The sequence below is a fragment of the Bombus pascuorum genome, chromosome 15 (genome assembly GCF_905332965.1).
Source record: "Bombus pascuorum chromosome 15, iyBomPasc1.1, whole genome shotgun sequence".
NCBI classification, from domain to species: Eukaryota; Metazoa; Arthropoda; class Insecta; order Hymenoptera; family Apidae; genus Bombus; species Bombus pascuorum.
In genome coordinates, this window is record NC_083502.1 from 442,845 (window position 1) to 466,192 (window position 23,348).

Consider the following 23,348-nt stretch of genomic DNA (forward strand, 5'->3'; position numbering starts at 1 on the left):
GTACAAAGCAACAATAATTTGATCGAGACACTCGCGATGCATATAAATAAATAAACTTTCCGTTCGACTGAGAAATTTAATTACTCTATTGCACACCAGATACTCTAAGATTAGTAAAAAAAGACACAAGATAACAAGTTTCAATAAAGCAATGGTTACTTAATATACAATATTTATCAGGTGAAACGAGTCTCTGGGTAGATTGCTTTAGTTGTATTTATAAAGAAACACAAATTTGCATAAACATGCGTACCCTAATTATAAGAAAAACTAGATAATACCGTGTTGAATATTTTACCGCAGATCTGATTCACGAAAGGTTAGGTTTAAAATTAGTAGTTTAGTATCCCGTGACTCGCACACCTAACCACAACGTACGATAACTATAAAAACAAGCAAACGCTATAGCAAACAGTTCGTACAAATAAAATCAGAATATTATAAATTCGAAATGTAAGAAACCATTATAATTGCACCTAATTAATTCGTATATAAATAAATAATGCAAATAATAAACGCAATAGTGCAGAAATGCTTTTTGCTGCCATTGTATACGCCTTTGATCGATCGTGTACATATTTGCCTACATACCACAGTGAACTGATGCTACGATAAACAAAGATCTAGATGCAATTAATTGCTGTCAGGATACGTGGCTGTATCGCGTATTACGAGGTTAACTAGGAAAAAAATACGAAGGAGAAAAACACGCCAGTCGACTCGACAGTATACGGAGAAAAGGAGAGTTGATTGTACATTGTACAAGCATTCTCTGTGCTCGTAGTGAATCGTAGGATGTGCGAGACTGGAGGAGAGAGAAAAAGGCGATTCAAAGTGGGTAGGAGGTGTGCACACCTCTTACGAGTTTACGAGGCCTACGTCGAACTGAACGAACGGACAGTTACCTTTCCGTTTCGAGACCGCGAACATCTACCTCTCGTTATCGCCGCGAATAAATCGGTGATTGCTTCTCGGTGAGTTATATTGGCCGATTTCCGCCACCAAATTTTCTATCGGTTTTCCCTCCGCTATACACCGAGATACCAATATCCATCGGATCAGGCCACGTACATACAAGGTGTCCAGCGTAGCTAAAACAAGCTGCAGCTTTGAAGCGGTGGATGGGACGAAGATAGAACGAATTTCATTAAGCGAGATTAAACGCTATCTGGTATATACGTTGGTTTTGTAAGTGACGGTATTTCCAAGATTTCGTAGACAGATGCATGAAGTGTATAGCGTTTGATACGCCAAGTAATAGGTAAATTAGGATACTTAAATTAGTAGGTTAAATTTGTATGTGAAAATGAACGTCATTAGATAGCGTTTAATTTTGTTTAATGAGATTCGTTTACATCTGGTGCTGTCTCAGCGTTATAGTCCTTATTTGGCACAGCTGCGCGCGACACCCTGTATAAAGTGTGTAGCGTTCGATACGCCAAGTATAGGTAAATTAAGATACTTAAATTAGTAGGTTAAATTTGTATGTGAAAATGAACGTCATTAGCGTTTAATTTTGTTTCATGAGATTCGTTTACATCTTGTGCTGTCTCAGCGTTATAGCTCTTATTTGACACAGCTGCGCGCGACACCCTGTATAAAGTGTGTAGCGTTCGATACGCCAAGTAAAGGTAAATTAGGGTACTTAAATTAGTAGGTTAAATTTGTATGTGAAAATGAACGTTATTAGGTAGCGTTTAATTTTGTTTAATGAGATTCCTTTACATCTTGTGCTGTCTCAGCGTTATAGTCTTTATTTGGCACAGTCACGCGCGACACCCTGTATATACGCGTCAGCTTTTAATTCTGCCTGGAAACCACCGGCAGGATATCGAAATAACTTTTGAAATTTCGATTAAACCAGATCGTTATCTCGAACGATGGATATTCAGAAAACCGAGCTAAATAACGCGGCAGTAGACTCGTTTGCCGCTAGAACAATTTTAATGAGAAATTAGAGGCAACTTGAAGTGGTAATAGATAAAGCATATGCCAGCGACTGGTCTTATTTTCTATGGGAAAAGAATCTCTTTGTTCGAACTATTGAAAGTTAGTAGGTGATAGAATGTATTATCGTCCGAAAAGTTTCTTTCGTTTTATAATATTTTTTTTTTATTATTTTGTCGAATTACGTATGACCCATTTTGTTGTATCAAAATAAAAATCACAACGTTCGACAGATTAGGTTTCATGTTTGTATGTAGAAGACACTTTTCAGACAAGCTAATAATACATATTTCGTCATTAGCTGATATTGACAAAATCCGCAATCACTTAGTTGCCAACTCAATATATATTAAATCCTACCATCTACTAACTGTATACTAAATTCTACTATTAATTAAACCATATTTTTCCTCCGATTTAGGAACTAAATACGTGTCCCAGAGGTTTATTTTTCATTTGTCCTATACCTTTTTATTAATTATATTATGTGTAAATTAAATTACTTCTTGTAAAAATTCATTGTTAAATTACAAGAAATAATTTCTCTTCTTTCATCGAGTCCCAACTTTTCTATAATTCGTTTCAATTTCCCAGCAATTTTTCCAAATTCGATTTTGTCACCTAAATGGTAAATGGTAAATGGTAAATGGTAAACGGTAAACGGTAAACGGTAAATGGTAATACCACCTAATGGTAAAATCCGCAATCACTTAGTTGCCAACTCAATATATATTAAATTCTACCATCTACTAACTGTCTACTAAATTCTACTATTAATTGAACCATATTTTTCCCCCGATTTAGGAGCTAAATACGTGCTCCAGAGGTTTATTTCTCATTTGTTCTATACTTTTTTATTAATTATATTATGTGCATTAAATTACTTCTTGTAAAACTCATTGTTAAATTAAAAAAAGCAATTTCTCTTCTTTCATCGAGTTTCAACTTTCCTCTGATTTCTTTCAATTTCCCCGCACTTTTTCCGAATTCGAATTTTACCAACTGCGAAACAAGTTCAGCGAAAGGAAGTTAAAGCGCTGGATACCGTACAACCTTGCTCTATGCTATCGCTAATTTCGTTGATGTTTGAGCGAGCGTTGCATTCGGCCAAATCAACGTAGGGTGAAACCCGCGAGAGTTTGTCGCTTTTACAACGAAACGTTCGATAAAAGCGTTGATTTTCATTCATTTTGCAGGCGATATCGTTCCGCTTAAGTGAATGAAATGTTGCAACAGCAAGCCTCTCGCGTAACAACCTAACGTTCAACGAGACGCGTTCCATCTTTCGACTGGCTGCTTCCTACATCGATCGTTATCTTTCGATAATAATTCGCGGCTCGTGAAATTCTCCAGCTCGTACCTCTGCTATCTATAATTTGTTGTAATTAGTTTGTCCAACTATCTTCAACGAATCCAATTTCAAAAGAAAACAAATTCCATATGCAAATTCCATGCAAACTGAACGTCGCATGCGTTTCGCTTTCAAACTTGCTGTGTCAGCGAATCTTTCGTTAGCACATTTTTCCAGATTCCTCGAGGAGAATCATGTGGATCCTTGCGTTTTTTTACGGGTTTCTAACCACGGCCCAGGCAATCTCTACCTCCTGGAGTCCGTCGTTTCCAACGCCAACTGCCAGCGCCTTGCACCAAGGCACCGCCGCTATCTTCGAAAGTGCACAGCCTCTTTACGACGCAGCAAGCTCGTCGTTGCTGGCACACCAAGAAGAAGACGGATGTACACTGTATAAAATTGCTATGAAACAGCAACTCTACTTTGAGGTGAGGAAAATTCACTATTCGTTATTTACTGACGCACACAGTGCGTCTCATTGATCGTTCCGTCTAATCTTTTAACTGAATTTTAATTTTAATCAAATAATAAATTCGACCATGATCAAGATCATGGTTTATTTAAAATCATGCTTTCCTGTCAGATTTCCTTCATCCGATTTATTCACGAATTTATGCAAACCTGAGTAAACTGGTTGTCTTCGCGAAGATCGTAACGCATACTTGCACATTGTACAATGTTTCCCTTTCGAAATTGTTTGCTGAATTCTACTGGAAATCTATTTTATTTATCACAGTGCTTGCTTCCCTCTTTGGTTCACGTTTACGTTCTACTTCCAATCACAGAGCTTAACATCTTACGCGGTCGAACCTGCAGCTTAAATTTGATATTAGAATGTAAGCACATTTTACATTTACATTCCTCATTCTCTTATTACTTACATTCTCTTAAACTTTGAAAACATTAAAGCTCCGATGTAATAAATAAAACAGAAAGATAATTAACACTAGAACTGTCAAAACATCAACCAAATTGACTGCTTTTACCCATTTCATTTTAAAATTCCTACTTCAATTACTTCCAATTACAATGATAATAGTTGTCGAGAGTTGTTAGTTGCTAGTGCTGCTAGTTTGTAGATGTAGTTGCTGGATTGCTGTATTTTTCTTTTAATTCAGATTTGTGGAAGAAAAATCGAAACTCCGATCGCCGGGATTTGAACCCGGGTTCCAAACGTTCGTAACCTAAGACGCTACCACTACGCTGCCGTCGTCCGACTTTAGTTAGTGTAGAGTGGTGGTATTTTTGTTGTCGAATGTCGCAACACTGTAATAACTTTCGCAACGATAACTAAGAGAATAATACAATGAATTTTATTTTGTTTTCTATGTATTCAAACTGAAAATAATTTTGTATCAAGGCTACTTATGCCAATACCAGTGAAAATGACTGGTACTTGCCAAGGTGTAAAAGGGTGCTGCAATCTGTTTATCGAACCTCGATTAACCAGTTTCCTCGATTTCTACAACTTGCCACACGATTTTCAAATTTTTACTGCGTATCAGTTACCAGGAAAATTCCAGATCGATCGCTAGATCGCTACATGCTAACACCAGAAATACCACAAAATTTAGTCAAAATGACTGCTTCTACAATTTTATTTTCAAATTCCTACTTCGTGTTATATTTTTTTTCCGCAACGATGTAATGTAAAAGAAATATGATCTTGCGACAAAGCATTGGATATTTGTCTTGTAAATTCCCATCTTACGATCGAGTTAACGCGGTTGTGCACGGGACTTGCACTTTTCACACGACAATTACTTCCGTTTATTTTATTCCTTGCGCCTTATAAATTCTCTAACATTGTACGTGAAATATCGTGTCACAACGATAGTGATTTGGTATTATCATTGGTATTTAACAGCAGTTTTGTCCAAATAATTATTATCAATTACAGATGAATAGTTTGGATGGAAATATTAAACCGATTTCTAAGGTTTCTTCAGTTAATACACAACTAGACTGTGATTGAACGATTTTGAATTAGAGAGGCGAATGTACGCGATACATCATCAGCTGGAGGAGCCGGCGAACCTTTCGATTTCATCGAGTCTGAACACGTTTCTCACTCTCGCCTCGAATACACCCAAGTGAACAAACCTAACAGACTTAGCAATCAATTTCTAGATGTGAGCTATGTAAAACTGGTTCGTGAATTTCGAAACTTCGTTTGTCTGTTATGGACTCGTTAAGAATATCCCGTGAAAGTTTCACTAAAGAATTCCGAAAATTGACGAAATTGTAGTGGAGATTGGCAGAGCGTGAACGAAGATAGGGCGAGGTATGAAATAATTTCATTTAACGCGCGTTTGCTTGAACCATGGGCGACACCAATTACAATGATGATATAGTTGTCGATAGTTGTAGTTGCTAATGCTGCTAGTTTGTAGATGTAGTTGCTAGAGAGAGTGCTATATTTTTCTTTTAATTTAGATTTGTGGAAGAAAAGTCCGAAAAACTCCGGTCGCCGGGATTTGAACCCGGGTTCCGAACGTTCGTAACCTAAGACGCTACCACTGCGCTGCCGTCGTCCGACGAACCATGCGACACCAAAGATGATTTTTACTCGCGTCGTCTGCACGTTGGCTGAGCCTAAACGACTATACTGAGTTTTGAACAGTCCATAATACAGCTTTCGCCGACTTTTGCGCAAAAATTCTCGCACGATTTTTCAAAATTTCTCCAGAATATCATCTGACAGCTTCTCTTTAAAGAAGATTTCACTTCCCATGGAAAGGGACTCAGTAGGCGGACGAAGGGCTGACAATTGACCAGAGAGTTGGCTCTGTCAATTGTCAACGAAAATTTGTTTTAACTCTATCTTTCAATGGACTGCCAATTGTCTTCTTCTTTATTTACACTGGACGCGTTTCCTGCTGCAAAACGAAATATCGTGGTTGCGTGCTAGAAGGCTTGGCCGCGGTCGAGAGAGCCTCGATGCGAGCAAAACGACACGAATCGAGGCAACGAAAGTAGGAGAAAACGCGACACGCGAGTGAGACTCTACTCTTTTCAGAAGTTCTCGAAATCGACCGACTTTGTTGTTCGCCGTTTCGTTTGCCGTGCCACCGATCAAGGCTGACGAAACACGCAAATGCAACAAATTCTGACCAACCAGACATACCGAGTTCGTCGATAGATCGAGGCAGGTGTATAGCCACATTCCGATTAGTTTTACGTTCGATGACATTTCGATTTCGACCGCTTGACCAACGCGAGTCTATTATTAGCTTGGTGATTGCGGGATTTGTCATTAGATGACATAATATGACATAATATTGGCAAAATCCGCAATCACTTAGACGCCAACCGAATATTTTATTTCTGAGAAAAATTTCTCGGACGAATATTTCCTGTAGAGATTGGCCTACTTTAATCGACCCACGCAAACATCTGCTAAATTATAACGTGTAACGTTACTTCGTTTCGAGGCAGATACCTTGGAGTGGTCAGGAATCTTATTTAGTTGGACGTGTGATTTCAACGTCACCTGTTTTCTTCGATAGAATTGCACACTTTTTAATACACCGTCAGATGCAATTTTTTAATTTCTACGAAACGAGTATCGAGATATTTGAACAGGATATTTTAATTTTAATAATTACAGGACTTATTGTACGAAAGACGAGGAAGCTAGCGTCTTTCATACGCTCGATTCGACGAAGTTAACACTAGAACTATCACACCAACCAAATTGACTGGTTTTACAATTTTATTTTCAAATTTCTATTTCATGTTACATTTTTTCCAGCAATGATGTAGTGACTTTCGCAACGATAACTAAAAGAATAATACAATGAATTTTATTTTCTTTTCTATGTATTCAAACTGAGAATAATTTCTTATCAAGGCTACTTATACCAATACCAGTGAGAATGAGTGGTGCAACAATAACTAAAAGAATAATATAATAAATTTTATTTTGTTTTCAATGTATTCAAACTGAGAATAATTTCGTATCAAGGCTACTTATGCCAATATCAGTGAAAATGACTGATACTTGTCAAAATGTAAAAGAGTGCTGCAATCTGTTTATCGAACCCCAATTAACCAGTTTCCTCGTTTTCTACAACTTGCCACACGTTTTTCAAATTTTTACCGCGTATCATTCGATACGACGATATCAGTTATCAGGAAAATTCCGGGTCGATCGCTAGATCGTTAGATGCTAACACTAGAAATACCAAACCAGTCAAAATAACAGGTTCGACAATTTTATAAATATGTCAACCCTCGTTTAGAGATCATGGTCACAGATGGATTAATAATACCAAAAATGTACTACGTAACATGGAATTCCTTCCGTAAGAAAGTAATAAATCAACAAATATAAAAATATTCTATTATTACATATTTTTAAAGACCAGTCAGTTTCACTGGTTTTGGTAGAAATAGTTTCGTGTTAACTATCGGTAGTTCTAGTGTTAACATTGAAATGGCTTCGTGTTAACTATTGGTAGTTCTAGTGTTAAGATTGAAATAGTTCCGTCTTAACTATCGGCAATTCTAGTGTTAACATTGAAATGGTTCCGTGTTAACAACCGGCAATTCTAGTATTAACACTGAAATAGCTTCGTGTTAACTATTGGTAGTTCTAGTGTTAACATTGAAATAGTTTCATGTTAACTATCGGCAATTCTACCGTTAACATTGAAATAGCTTCGTGTTAACTATCGGCAATTCTACCATTAACATTGAAATAGCTCCGTGTTAACAATCGGCAATTCTAGTGTTAACACTGAAATAGCTTCGTGTTAACTATCGGCAATTCTAATGTTAACATTAAAATAGTTTCGCGTTAACTATCGGTAGCACTAGTGTTAAAATTGAAATAATTTCGTGTTAACTATTGGTAGTTCTAATGTTAACATTAAAATAGTTTCGCGTTAACTATCGGTAGCACTAGTGTTAAAATTGAAATAATTTCGTGTTAACTATCGGTAGTTCTAATGTTAACATTGAAATAGTTTCCTGTTAACTATCGGTATTTCTAGTGTTAACATTGAAATAGTTTCTAAGCTAGGCATATTCAGATTCAAATTTGAGTCCTGGTAGATTTTTACTAGTTTGCGAGTGTTGCTAGTTTTGCAAATCTTGAAATATCTTCGATCGTGTGGTCGAAATCGACCAATTCTTTGGATCGCTTTCTTTTTGCTGATCTTTCGATAAGATAAACCCCGTACACATAATTTCCATACTCAAAATCTCGAGCTAAGAATTTCGAATATCCCACAAAACTACCAAAACTCAAGAAGCTTCAAAAACTCAGAGACTGATCAAAATTTTCAAACGGATATCATAATCCTTACGCAAGACAAATTTTCAAAGTTATGCTAGAAGAATTGATATGTTTGATTGATATAAACGATTAAAATTTGACAATATAAGAAAGATTAGTTACGAAACTTGTATATTTTATTAACCAGAAAATTCAGCATGAAAATATGTGAAACAGAGGATATTCTGTCTCATATATTTCCATATCGTTTCTTTGATTAATAAAATATATACGTAAGCTTCATAATTAAATTGTTTCGTATCGATGAATACTAATTACAAATACGAATATTAATACCAATTATCAGCATCGTTAATAATAATTGACGATAGTCGAACGTAACGAGAGTAAATCTTACGATAAGCAAACGAATTGTTTTCAGGCCATCATTTATGGTTATCTCTAACCAAAATGAAATTCAGTTCGTCGATAGCAAAAAAAAAAAAAAAAAAATTTTTGCTAATCGTTCACAACTGTTATTCGCGATGGGAACAGTTAAAAATTACTATCTTCCTCCTCTTCATTTTTGGAAAAATTCGCTTTCACTCTGTGGCCTGTTTCCAAAAAATACTGAAAATGAAATTATCTCGAGTGTCTGCTCGCAGAAGCTTCAAGATACGAATCAGGTTGCAAGTTTTTTTTTTATAGTGTATTTTGGTTTTTATAATTTGTCCTGAAGGACATTTGGTAAAGTGTTATATCTCATTAGTAATAAAAAAATAAAATAAAAATAAATATAGGTGCCATCTTCGTGTTTGCTAGGTTATATCTTTTATGAAGGTTGCAAGTGATTGGATTTTATCGTCGTACACGTTGCAGAGAAATTCCAAGTGTCACAAATCCCGTCGCTAGCTGTTGGCTACGACGAATTTACACTGTTTTACTTTGCAGGGACAAAGTTTTCATGCTGGTTTCATTAGCAAATTAGGAAAGAGCGAAACAGTGAGACGATGTAAATTCGACAAAAATTCGATTATCTTGTTCGTTGTAAATCTCGCGCTCGGGAAATCGTGTGGAACGCAGCACCACGTTCAAGTGCATCGAACTGTCGCGAGATCGCTTTCCACCGCCATTATTCCTCTCGAGTTCATTTCCCGACTTAATTCACCGACCCGCATCATTTGCCTACAAATGCAGCGAAAATTGAGCCGCACTTGGCAATCGATTTCGAAGCGTATCGAACGATTTTGTTGCGCAACGCGAATGCGTAAACACAAAGTAGGAAATTATGGCAGAGACCTTGTTCTCGCGAAATGGTTAAATCCACGGAGCGCCGTGCGATCAGCAAACACGACGATTACGTTACAATAGATCGTTCCGCGTAAGATGCAATCGATTCAGCAGTTTTGTTTCTTTTCCAACGCATTTTACTTGGATAATCGTGCGCCTCTTTCTAACTACAGTGCGTGTAATAGACTTTTTCTTATTGAAATTAACAGCATCTTGTCAGCAAACGATCCTGGAACGATCTACTTTATATCTTCTAAATGTCTGTCACAGCTAATGGGAATTCTAACGTAAATATAACGTAAGCCGAAAATCATGAACCCTGATAAATGATAATGTTGAAGTTGTCATCACTTCTAAGAAAACTCTACATCTGGTCTTTTAGTTTTTTCAAGTACTAAAACCATTGACAGCCTATAGACAAAATACTGCGTCGAATGCAAACCATAAACTGAACATAGGCAACGTTGGCTTCAGGGCTTTCAGTCATAGGGTAACACTGCTAGCGTGCGGATCTGCATCAGCTCAATTATATTCCGCCTTGTATTTACACTTCAATATTTAAAATATATATTTTCTACCTTGCAATTTATCCACGCGTTCCTTTGTATTCACATACATCTAATAACCTCAACAGATAATGATAATAATAATAAAGATATTAAAACTGATTGGCACACCGAAATCACATGTTTCGCTCAGGACGCCACGGGAGTATTTTTATTCTTCAAAGCATATAATGGCAATGATGTAAGACAACATTCTTCCCCAATGGACCGTGTATCTCATTGGCACCATGGTAACAGTTGATAACGACATATAACAAGGCTTCGTTTATTTCAACAAACCACTCGCATTCGTTATTTTGTCGTAGGCAAAACGCGCAGAATATATTGTTGATTTTATTTCTCTAAACCTCTCGATGCATTCGTTTTGAATCCTCGAATGATACTGACTGCCCTTCGATTTTTACATTTGTCTTCTCTGGCAGACAACCCCCACCACGCTCTAGTCTCGCAACCGTTCGCGCCTATGATCACATATGCCACCTTCTTTGTGTAGGTAAAATAACGGACCGAAGGCGAATCGATGTTTTTCAGAACTCGCTGCTTCACGAGAACTATGCGTTTATCGCTATATTGTGTATATCTCGCCGGTTATCTAAGACGATCTGTCCGCGGCACTGTAGTACTAAGGGAGACGGTTAGGAACACACTCTATAGTAAGCCTAGGGACGTAACAGTTATTGTTAAATACATGAATTTCAAACGCGATGATACTCTATAAACAAGCAATAAAAACAAAAATCAAGGTATTAGATTTTAGAATGGCACTCGCAATGCACCTCACACAGTGGCATTCGCCAGAGCCGTCAAATATACTTATTCGACAAAGATGGCGACACGAAATGCAGATACAAGAGGGGCAAGCGTACCTGGCACGAAAATTTTGCAGAGAGTGGTATAAAAAAAATGTTAGACAGTTAGGATCAAAAATTGCTAAGAATTGGACGAAAAAGGTGACCATCTATTGTCCAGATTGTATCGATGAGTTACATTTATGTTTAAGCTGTTTTCACACAGTGCACCGTTAGATGCAAGATTCCTTCTCATTTTTTTTAAATTGATTGTTCAATGGGGAATTTTTATTTCAAAGTATCTTCTATTTATCGGTTATATTCAAAATGCCCTAACTGTCAATTTTCATTCAATTTTCACAACTGTAAGAAGTCAAGCGCTCCGGTCATCAATGACCTTCGTGGCAGTCAAAGTGTTAATTCTAGCAAATTAATAAAACAAATATGCTTTATCTGCAGATAGACTCTTCGTTTATCTGTGTGCAATTTCATAGCGCCAATATACACGAACATATCGTCTGACTGGAAAATGCAACAACTGGTCTCTCCGTTTATGCTCATAGCGTTAGATAAATTTGATCGTATACTTTGGACGTTCTCGAAAATATTTTCTATTCTGACAAACAGAAATCGTATGGACAAAAATGTTGACGAATATTGTATACGGTTGTATACTGTACAGAAAATCTATAGCGCGAGTTATTATTTTAACAAACACTGCAACAGCATTTGTTTCCGATGTTGCTCGATATCTATAACTGCTTCGAAATACGCGATTATTTTTACGCAAACCCACGAATATACCTTTACAAACATACAAAATCAATTTTCCGAAAAACAAAGTTCAACGTGAAAAAATTTTATTTCATGTTGCTGGTTCAATTTCCCCCCTACGACCGTCCTTTTTCCTAGTCGTATCGCCTATTACAATATATGCAACCAATGTACACGGACTGATTTTGTCCATAGAAAGCGAGACACAGTGTGCACGCGGAAACGCAGAGGGAAAGGTGACGATGGTAAAAAGAACCGGTGGCGCCGACAGGTTCTGCGGTTGCTTACAAATCGAGTTTATTTCTCGGCGATCGCGGAACGAGTCAAATCGCGTAAGAACGTGTCTCGTTCGTGTAATTCTCTGATCTGTAAACGACGTTCCGACCACGACACATATCTCTGAACGGATTCGATTTCCATTGATTAACGATCACTTTCTTCCTTCCGCAGTACGTTCACTACAAGACGCAGCTGCCGGACATGAAGGAGTTCACGCTGTGCATGTGGACCAAATTCTACAATCACACCAACGACCATCCTTTGTTTTCGTACGCAGGTGAGAGACACGCGGCCATTTCCTTTCCCTTTCACCTTTTCCTTTTGCTTTTTTGCTTCGAAGAGGCCGGACGAGCGAAAAGGCGAAAGTTCCGCCTCGCACTTTTCGTGGAAACTGAATCACCACTTTCCTTTTGCTCGGAATATTCTATGTAGCTGCACCGTCTCATCTATTGCTATTTCCGCTCCGTTCATCCAATTGCCTACCTACTTTAACCCTCTGATCACCGCGATGTCGGTTTTTTTTTTTAATTAATCATAACAATAATTACTCCTTAGGACACTTTCAATCCTCCGTATCTTTCTCTTTTCTTTGTCTTCTCTTTCGTGTACAGTATATGTCCTGTTCAACTGGAAATGATCGAACGTCTGGAAACACACGATTGATAAAATACGAGAAAACGTGAGAAAATTTTTCAATACCTGTAGCTGACGTCTTCAAGACGCTGTAAACTCTCACGTGTTTCGCGCGAGAACGACGCAAGGACCTATTGGGTTGGCAACTAAGTGGTTGCGGATTTTATCGTTAGGTGGTATTGACAAAATCCGCAATCACTTAGTTGCCAAACCGGTGAGCCGCAAACAGTCGCTTCTATTGGGTTGGCAACTAAGTGATTGCGGATTTTGTCGTACCATTTAATGATAAAATCCGCAGTCACTTAGTTGCCAACTCAATATAAGGGACTGTTCGCGGCTCACGGGCTATTTTGGAAACATTAGAAAACTGGGATTTCGTGACTCGTCAACGCCATACCGATCGTAGCACCGTGAAAAACGTCTTAATATCGGTGTCACATTGAATTTGAAAGTTCGTATCTCGATAACGTAAAGTGCGAAGGACACGAGTTCGCAGTATTTTTAAAACATCGCTAAAAACACAATAATAAAATAAAATATGTAATGAGAAGTGGAGGTATCCGTTCGAAAATGTTTAATCGCAGGGTCAAGTGGATGAAAACGCGACGTTTGACCCTGGATATCAAACATTTTTTCGTATCTTTCCAGACGTTTGAACGCTTCCTGTTAAACAGGACACGCTGTATATTTGCGCGCGTAATTTATTTTTCCTCGCATATCGTGTAGCTTTGTTTGTATAGTAACAACAACAACAACAATAATAATAATAGTAATAATGTTCGATAAAAATCGCGCAACGGTTGAACCTCGAATTTTGGAAAAACTGTTGCAATGTGTTTCGCAAGTGGATTCGAGGCGAATGTTCTAGCGAATCGCGCGTAAATACGACATAAGCATGACGCGATCGTATGGAACGTCCGTCCCCGAGGCATCGTTCAATTTGCCACAGTTAAGACAATCAGGTCAGACTATCCGCTCTACTATTCATTTTTCGTTCCTTTAACGATCCCTAAAAGAATTTTTCTTAGAGAGTAGAAAATGCAAAATTGTAAATGTAAAGAATACAAAGATACTATTGGGTTGGCAACTAAATGATTGCGGTGGGAATGACAAAATTCGCAATCATTCAGGTGCCAATATAATGTGGACTATTAATATAAAATATAATATAATTTATTATTATAATATAATATATTTGTAATAAATTTATATAATATAATAAATATATTGCACGGATATATACGCGTTTATGAAAAAGGGGAATGGTCGAAATGCAGCTCGAGATACCTAAAATTCTAACGAGGCGTCGTCCTATTAGACGTAAAGTATCGTAGAAGCACGATCATGAAAAGCATAAACGAACCTGACGAAGGCAACTTTCTCGTTTCGAATGATCATAAGACGTCGAAACGAATGTACAAATTGCAAAAATTCGCGCGTTATCTTCTAAAGGAAAGTCGATATTTGTTCAGTGGAAATTGAATGAATTTTGTGAATTATTGGGTTGGTAACTAAGTGATCGTGGATTTTGTCATTACCATCCAATGGTACAACTGGGAAAATTGGAGAACTTCATTTCTAAAAGTTTTTAGCAACAAGGGTTGGTCTTCAGCACGATACGCCTGTAACTTCAAATGCATCTTCAAGCACTTGATTTTCTTCTCCTCATTTTGGATTTTTAATTTTTCCCACTCCGTTTCATACTCTGATATCCAATCTGTGACTTTTTATGTTCCATCAAATTGTTCTAAGCTGAAGTTTGTTTCTTCTTTTTCATAATTCCACGTTTTTCCTTAATAAGTTATGAAGTGGTTCCAGAAGTTTGCAGGCATCTTCTATAAATTTATATTAAAAATTCATTTTCCCCAGTAATTGTCTTACATTGTTTTTTGTCCTTTGGCGTTCAAATTCGCGTACTGCTTTGAGATTATCTCTTCCTGGTCGTACACCGTTTTTTTCTATGATGTGACTAAGATATTTTACTGAACTTTTTGCAAAATTACCACCTAATGACAAAATCCGCAATCACTTAGTTGCCAGTCCAATAATAACAGTAAAGCGCATTTTTCCTTACAACTTCCTCATCAAACTTTCCATAAACAATCCTAATTTTATACTCTAAGCCTCTGTATAGAATTCTCATTAAAATTTGAAACGGTGTAGAAGTTTGCCTCTTTTTCCCAAACCTGCTTCGAAGACGCAGAAATGCGCAGAAAGCGTATGTTAACGGAATCCACTCAACTTTCAAGTGGGAGATCAACCACGTGGCATCCTCTCCTGGGTCGCCAACACCGCCAGGAGTTCCTACTACATGATGAACATCGACGGGCACAACTTGTACAGATTGAATTATCCGCTCCGTCTGAACAAGTGGTATCACAGCTGCCAAAGCTGGAACGGTCGTACAGGAGAATGGCAGATCTGGGTCAACGACGAGCGCGTAGGTCGCGGCTTCAACAACAGGGTAAGTGAGCTTTCCGTGCTTTTCACCTAACTCTCGAGCTATCGACGAAAAAATTCGCGCCCGTGAAAGTGCACCGTTACCAACGGCCGTGGAACATTCAAGCGCATTGCACGGGAGTAAAACGCGTCATTTATTTTCCCACGTCCAATAACCTGCAGCTGATCGTTCAGTCATATCCAGTCGGTAATTAAGCAAATTCGAGTATATTTGTTTGGCAAATTTTCAAGATCGATTTTCTCAAAGATGAAACCTCAGCCGGGAAGATCCTATTGTACGTTTCCTCGATTTCTTATTTTTTAATTTCTTTACAAGGAAGCTTTGCACGCGCTATTGCTTGAAAAAGACACATACGCAAATATCCGGACACTTGCTAATCTGGCACTCTAGTTCTTACATGAATTTGACGTATTATTCCATGATATTGACGTGATCAAAGACAAATAATATCGATACAATTATTGTAAAGTTCGATAGGCAAACACGTATCAACATATTATAAATGGATTGTGCTACGCCCCGAGGTTTACTATAAGCCGTGTTTCTAACCGTCTCCCTTGGTATTACAGTGTTGCAGACAGATCGTCTTACATGACCCGTGAGATATACACAACATAGCGATAAACAAATAGTTGTCGTCAAGCAGCGAGTTCTAAAAAACATCGATTCGCCTTCGGTCCGTTATTTTACCTACGCAAAAAAGATGGCGTACGTGATCATGGGCGCGAACGGTTGCGAGACTCGAGCGTGGTGGGGGTCGTCTGCCAGAGAAGACAAAGGACAAAATCGAAGGGCAGTCAGTATCATATGAGGATTTAAACCGAATGCATCGAAAGGTTCAGAGAAATAAAATCAAAATCGCTTAGTTAAACAAATACGTCGAGAAATATCACGAAGTCGACTCGAATTATAATAATAAACTAGTTGTATCATCGTTAAATCATTTGTAATGTGTTAATTATAATTTTAAATATTGTTAAAAATATTAACCCTGTTAATTCAGTGTTACAATCATTTGAACTACTTGTTATCCTAATCGAAACAGGAGAACGACTGATTCGCGGCGTCGACTATCCGAATCGTAGCGAGAATTTATGCCTCTCGCGATCGCGTCTCTTCGCGAACGGTCGAAACAGATCGTACTATGGAAACAAAATTTTTATTATTTCGACATCTTCGTATCCTATACGTACACGTACGCATTCCACCTTACCTATCTTTACAACAATTTTATCGTATTATTATTTGTACGTAATATCGCTCGATATAGTCCAAAAATAACGTAGGTACAATGTAGAACAAGGTAATAAATTCTCAAGATGTTCGTACGGAATACGCAAACACGTAAGTGTCGGGATATTTATGGACCTGCATGTGCATGAAATTTCTATAGTATAATGCACTTTTACGTTACGAAGGCAAGACACGCGCGCGATTTCTATAAGCGAGCAATGCCAGGGTCTGGCTGTGTGTTTATAGTTTTCGCCATGAATTCTCGAAAGTGGATCATGCAGGCGGTATACCGTGACTCCGAACTCGAGTAGAAAGCGATCTTCTGCAGCGGTACCGGAGGAAATCGCGTCCGGTTCTAGGTCGATTCTACGCTGCCAGTCATTTCTCCTTGGCATTCGTGCGAATTCTCTTGCGTAATTTTTCTCTCTTCGCTAGTCTCGTTCAACGCCATGCAAATCGCGCGAAGAATTTTCCCAGACGAGTGCGAAATTCCGCGAGTTCCCCCCTTCGTCTTGTCAACGCGATTCTATTTCACGCGAAAGTCGTTTCACGCTATCGTTCAAAAGCATCCAGATAGTCAAGTTGACTAGCAGGAAATGTACGGAAAATATTTCAAAATTTTCTACACTTACCTACCTACCTACCTACCTACCTACCTACCTACATTACAAATCGTCTAAAATATACAACGCAGATATATTTCTGCAGATTCTACGATACCGTACAGGGCCTCGATTTTCTCCGTACGAGTCTACCCAGATAGCCGAACCCATTCGGCAGAAAACTCTGTTGTTCGTTCCGGTGAATATCGAAGAAAGAACGGGCGGCGGCTTCGCTCGAAACGATAAGCGGATAAGCATAATCGAAGTAGAGAATGCGCGGTGAAAGGAATTTTACTTCGCCTCGAGATATAGAAGGTTTTGCGTTTCGTATTTTCCGCGCGCATTCGCCACCGATCAAATACAGTGAATAGACGCTTTACAGATTTACGTTTTTCGCGTTATTTATTCCATCCTCACCGATTTTCCATTTGTTCAACGTACGTGTAGAAGCTTCTGGAACAACTGCCTTTGTACGAATTTGTCGGGATATATTGGCTTGGGAACTTAGTGATTGCGGATTTTGTCGATAGGTGGTATATTGACAAAATCCACAATCACATGGTTGCCAACCCAATATCATAAAAATCCACCTATTTCTGCATTCTTCTCGCCTGTGACTTTTGTTCAATCGATAGAAGCTGACAAGTTCGTTCAAACGTGGAATATTCGCTCTTGGACGTACGATAACGTTGCAAACTTGTATCAACCACGAGAATGTGCGTTACATGACGCGTATCCCTGCTAAGTTCACGTAGTTTGACCGACGCTCAGCTAAAGATCAGTTAATCGGACGTTGGGAAATTTCGTTCGCACAAATGCAGTTGATAGAAACTGTATCTGTGCTCGCTTTTGACTGTGTCAGTGTAGATTAAAGCGCGCTGAATAACGGGAATATTTTCAGTGCGGCAAGAAAGTGGACGTGACAAAAAACTGTCCATCTCGTGATGCGCTTAAACGCAGAGTTTATAATGGCAATTCGCGACTCGTTTGTCAGATGCAAATTAAAACCGGCGCTCTCCGACGTAACGCGAGATTAACAAACAGACCCTGCAGCTAATTCAACGTGACCTTAATTCGCTCGCTTGTCTTTCTTCTCGACTCGTTAGTTGGTTGGCCACGTCATCAAAGGGGGTGGAATTGCGATCACTGGACAAGAGCAACGACAGCTGGGCGGTGGCTTTTTGGAAGGCGATGGCGCTCCTCCAGGTGAGAATTCGCAAATTGTCATAAAACCAAGGCAACTATAGTTATAGTGCTATATCATTTTCCATTTTTATTCATTTACACTACCCTGCACAACATTTATATCGTCCAACGTACGTGTAGAAGCTTCTGAAATAACTGCCTCTGTACGAATTTGTCGGGATATATTCGCTTGGGAACTTAGTGATTGCGGATTTTGTCGATAGGTGGTGTATTGACAAAATCCACAATCACATGGTTGCCAACCCAACACATTACCCACATTATTTATATCGCATTTAGCAACTAAAATCAGACACGAAAATTGTCTCAAAGAGCTTCATGAAGAAGAGTGTTTCACATTTTTGCTACAATTTGAAAGTGTAGAGATACTTTTACTTATAACAGTGTACATTATACCATGTTTTGAAAATGTTGAAATATCAGTGCCAAAGCGTTTCATCGACTTTCCTCGTACACGGCGGTAATACGCGTTACATTCCTAAGGTTGTTCTAACGAAACACATTTTCCCAGGATCTGGCGGTCTTGTGGGTGAAATAACAATGGTGCAGCTGTACGAGGTCGCGCTGACGGCCGGCAAAGCCCACAAGGATCACAAACACCATCACGGCCATCACTACGAGCACGACACCACCAACAACACGCCCAGACCTACGCGTCCTCCTGTAACAGGCCGACCACTTCCGCAACATCCCTACCTCACTGGTGGACAAATCAATCATCAGGTCTGACCCACGTCACGATATACAGTAGCACTCGCTTTATTTGCCAGGGAAATTCCGATACAGCTGCATCGTATAAATTTAAGTGACTGTCGCTAGATTCGTTCAATTCCCTTGCTCGGTGCAATCGAAATTATCGTTACTCGCGCGTTAAAACCGTTAAAATCCAATCTATGGAAATTTAAGCTTCAAAGAGCATCGCAGAACACACTGACCTCGTTGAATTTCAGGTAAAAATCAATCCAGGGTCGCCGCTGCAAATCGTTCAAGGAGGCGTCACCCTGAGGCATCCTGCGGTGATTCCCCGCAAGCCATCACCTCAACCCTTTCCCCCCGCGAATCCCAATTCCGTCTCCGCAGCCTTCCCTCTGCAATCCAGCCAGTTCTTCGGCAACCTACGCTCTAGCGTTAGTTTGCCCCCGGCGAGCGAAATAACCGACGTGGGAGCCAGCTCGTATCACAATCTCTTTAAGAGAGAGAAGGATTCGTCGGCTGTTGAAGCCGAGAGCAACGAGTCGGACTCGAGCGCTGAGCAAGCGTCCAGCGTGGCAAAGAGGCAGACCGACGAAGAGACAGTTTCAGAGGGAAAACCTTCCGATGGGAAGGTAAGAGTCCATCGGAACGCACATTAGAATTATTATTATAATTAGAATGCGTACGAGCGATATGATTTTGGATGAGGTGGTCTGCGAAAGTGGCCGAGCATTTGCTATCGTATCATCCGCGCGAAATTTATGAAATTTCGTTGCTCGCGCCAGGAGACGCGACTAAGGCTGTTTGTATAGGGTGTTTCACTGGCCATTGCATCTCGGAAGCTTCCCATAGCAACGGGCTACGATTTTCATGGAACTCAGGCTCTGGCGTTTGCCTTTTTTGACCTTCCGTATTAAAAACGATTGTAAATTAGAAATATTGATAGTTTGAACGCTGTAAGGGAATACAGGGTCGACTAAGCACTGAAAAGATCATCGACGACGCTGAATTTTGTTTTCAGGTAACGTTCGTGCCAAGAGAAGACGTAGAGTCTGCGAAAGACAGGAAGCTAGAGAAACGCGATTCGACGAAAAAGAAACGAGGCCTGGTGCAACTGGGCGACGGTCTAATCGTCGACGACGGTTACATCAGCCAAGGCCTAGACAACGATTATTTCGCAGGCCTCACCAATTTCGGTCTGCAACTACCAAAATACGAAAACAAGGACGACGAAAGGGAACCAGCAGAAGGTGAAGTCAGAACCATCATGGACGTCTGCGACGGTTGTAGCGAGGAACCTTTCGTCAAAGCTCTCATCTTTGGTTGGAGGTCCGTGCCTAAGAAACTGTACTCTGGCGCGGTGCACATCCCAGCCGCGTCAATGTGCAAAGCGTTTTAAACACATTCACGATGGAGCGTTTCGTCGTTGGCATTTCATCCGATAGTTTCTTATTCCCTTTCAACATACGTTTTTCCAATATTTCTCCACGTCTCTATCTTTCCTCCGCGTTCCGCGAACGCGTGTTTCGTGCGTTTCATTTTGCGATCATTTTTCCGCCATTCGTACGCCGTTGCAATCGTCAACGTTTCCAAGTGTCAACAAGGCGTTTTCGACGGAAACAGGAGACGAGACTCGGCGAACTCGGGTCCGCTCGGGTCCACTCGGCTAGCATCGACCACGAGTCGGCCAGAGATTTATGGCTATCGCGTCTCGGTAGCTGACCGCTATCGCTGACACAGGATCTCTTTTACGTGCCCTGAACCCGAGGCCAACGGAACTCGAACGCGTTAGCTCGATTACGCGATTACAAGCGTTGCGGATAGAAACGATAGCCGCGGGCGGATATTGATTACATAGAGTCACTCCGGTCGCATTCGGAGACGTATTTATTATTAAGAGAATCCATCGTGAAGCTAAAATTAAGCCAAGCTAAACGTAAAAATGTAGCGAGCAGGTGTAAGTGACGGTGCCGCAGCAGACTATTCAACTGACTAAGTTGCTTAGCGGCTGACTCAACAGTCGCCTGAATAGTCGACTACACCGCCACCTAAATCTGCTCGCTATGTTTTTACCCTAAGTTATGCTCCGCTGGATCTCCGATAGCAGTTCCGTCGTTGGGTTAATTCTTGACGCGGGCTCGTGTCTAGGTTAGTTAGAGTTGTAAGTTGCGGCTGACGTTTAGCGCGTCGTTGATCGGAGTAATCGTCGATCGTAGAAACACATCTGATGTGAACCGAATGTCGTCGGTCGGCCACATACTCAGAGGTATTTAAAGAGAGATACAATTAAAATCAACGTGCGAAGTTGTTAGAGTTTAAGAGGAATAAAACGTTCATTGTAAAACCTGTGTTTATCTGTATTCGCCGTTTGTCGCGTTACAGCTTCTTCTTCTATCACATCATCGAATACCATACTGAATTCAAAAGTGAATTTTCAACTCGATCGACGTCGTGATAGATCGTTGCCTAATGCGAATATATAAAATTTAAGCGTCGGTGTTACGCATTACGGAAATCCACAGTGCGAGAAGCTTTTGCGTGTTCCCGAAGAGGAACGACGAAGCGAAACTATACATTTTGCAAACGTTCGAAAGCTGATTACCTTGCTTTTGTGAATATGCTGATGTTGATATTCGCTGTCGAATTCCGGCTCGCTGAAATAGCTCTGGTCTTCCCAGTGAGGAGGTAGTCCTGTTCCTGTTCCCGGTATTCCCAAAGGTCCTGGCATCCCTGTCACACCGTCAGTGCTCTCGAACAGTCGCAAGACGCTGCGGTCTCGGATGTCCCTCAGATGCGATCTGAAATCCACATGAGAAACTTTCGATACGGCTATGGTGTTCCGGTAGGGAAATTCTCCATCGACGTGCAGAGCACTTTTCTGCTATAGTTCTCGGTCATGGTTAGAGCATTGGAGAAAGATCTGAATTTGTTCTGTGAAATTGTACACAGAATGTACAATTGCAATGAAACTTTCATCATAAATGTGAAAATTCATCAGCGATGCAAAAATCAGATATGCAAAGGTAATGCAAAAATAATCTTATTATATGTAATTGATAATTTTTATTACGTTTAATGTAGATTGTTTGCCAGACTAACGAAACGACAAAACATTGATGGGTTGTTATAATTTCTTTGACACCATCGAAACCAATTTGGACATTGAATCTCGTTATAAATGCGGCTATATATCCCATTACAAAAATTACCTTTGAGTTTGTCTTTTGTAAATTCAATCGTCCTCGTGTGTCTACACCAAAGACATAAATGCGTACCGCGAAAATGAACATCAAGAGATTTCAATGTTCTTGTTGAACTATCTTTGACAGTATCGAATAAGCGCAGCTACAGACGGATCGACTAGGTTTAGGTGGTCGACTAGCGAGTACATTTTAGGAAATCGCTGTGCACAGATGGAAATTTGACGAACTGGCTTGTTGGTCGATTAAAAGCGGGCTGAAACTGACAAGAAGCGTCAGACGGTTAAAGAATATAAACAGTCGGATCGGTGGTCGTCGACTGAACGCTACTAGACTTTTGGACTCGTTGCTGGTCGATGAAATTTGCATTTACACGAAACGACCTGGTGAAATTTTTCTAGTCGTCTAGTCGATTCTTCCATAGCCGCTCTGGCCGACATGTACAGTCAAGTACCTGAGATCTTCGAGTTCGTAGAACATGTCCTTGTTGCTATCGTGTATGTAAACCTTGACGTGAGGACTGTCTAGATATTCCATAGTGAGTTGTTTGGGAAAACTTCTGACGAAGAGAGCCTTAACGGTGTCTATGCTAGTGATTTCGTTGGGTAGGAGCGCCCGCTTCGTCTCGTTTCTATACTGCAGGAACACTAGACCTAAGGAATCGTCCACAGAAACGCATCGTTTCGTCAGGAATGTCCGACAAGGGCATCGAGCAGCGAGGCAGCAACAAGACGCTCCTAATTCTATCGCGGGTCGATCGTTACCTAGTGGTCGCTCCAGAGTTTTGCTGGGGGTCCGTACGACGGGGAGGCTGCTTCTTTGCTTACCACCCCGTCGAAATCCAGTGCTCGATGTCTCCACCTCGGACATGATGCCCGGGTCGTCATCGAATAACATCGTCGAAGAGGGAGGTGGGTACCCGCGCGGAAGAGGCGACTGGAACAACCAAACGAAATATGTCAGATCACCAAAGCATTGTCCTTTCTCTGCTTTTGCCTGTGTTTCGTCCACGTATTTTTTTCTTTTTTTTTTTTTCTTTTTTTTTTAATGAAACGATCGTTCGAATCCAACGCGCATCAATAGAGAGAAAAAAAAAAAGAAAGC

The 23,348-nt window shown here is 39.9% G+C and overlaps 2 protein-coding genes and 1 long non-coding RNA gene across 10 annotated transcripts in view; 2 read left to right on the forward strand and 1 right to left on the reverse strand.

The window, feature by feature from the left end:
* Nucleotides 1-23,348, reverse strand: part of LOC132914594 (uncharacterized) — a 172,084-nt gene that overhangs the window by 63,249 nt on the left and 85,487 nt on the right. For all 7 annotated transcript variants that reach the window (XM_060973816.1, XM_060973814.1, XM_060973813.1 and 4 more), the window contains exons 6-8: nt 23,009-23,180; nt 22,699-22,897; nt 21,647-21,842 (exon numbers count right to left, since the gene is read on the reverse strand). In XM_060973816.1, coding sequence (XP_060829799.1) covers nt 21,647-21,842; nt 22,699-22,897; nt 23,009-23,180 — 567 coding nt within the window. The remainder of the gene's footprint in view (nt 1-21,646; nt 21,843-22,698; nt 22,898-23,008; nt 23,181-23,348) is intronic.
* Nucleotides 1-23,348, forward strand: part of LOC132914607 (uncharacterized) — a 157,993-nt gene that overhangs the window by 49,249 nt on the left and 85,396 nt on the right. The gene's annotated exons all lie outside the window — the stretch shown is intronic.
* On the forward strand, nt 166-20,456 carry LOC132914599 (uncharacterized). Its single transcript, XM_060973827.1, has 8 exons — nt 166-974; nt 3,476-3,726; nt 12,388-12,493; nt 15,099-15,313; nt 18,252-18,351; nt 18,863-19,074; nt 19,302-19,676; nt 20,066-20,456. The coding sequence occupies exons 2-8, from the start codon at nt 3,493-3,495 to the stop codon at nt 20,441-20,443; spliced, it is 1,620 nt and encodes a 539-aa protein (XP_060829810.1). The 5' UTR covers nt 166-974; nt 3,476-3,492; the 3' UTR covers nt 20,444-20,456.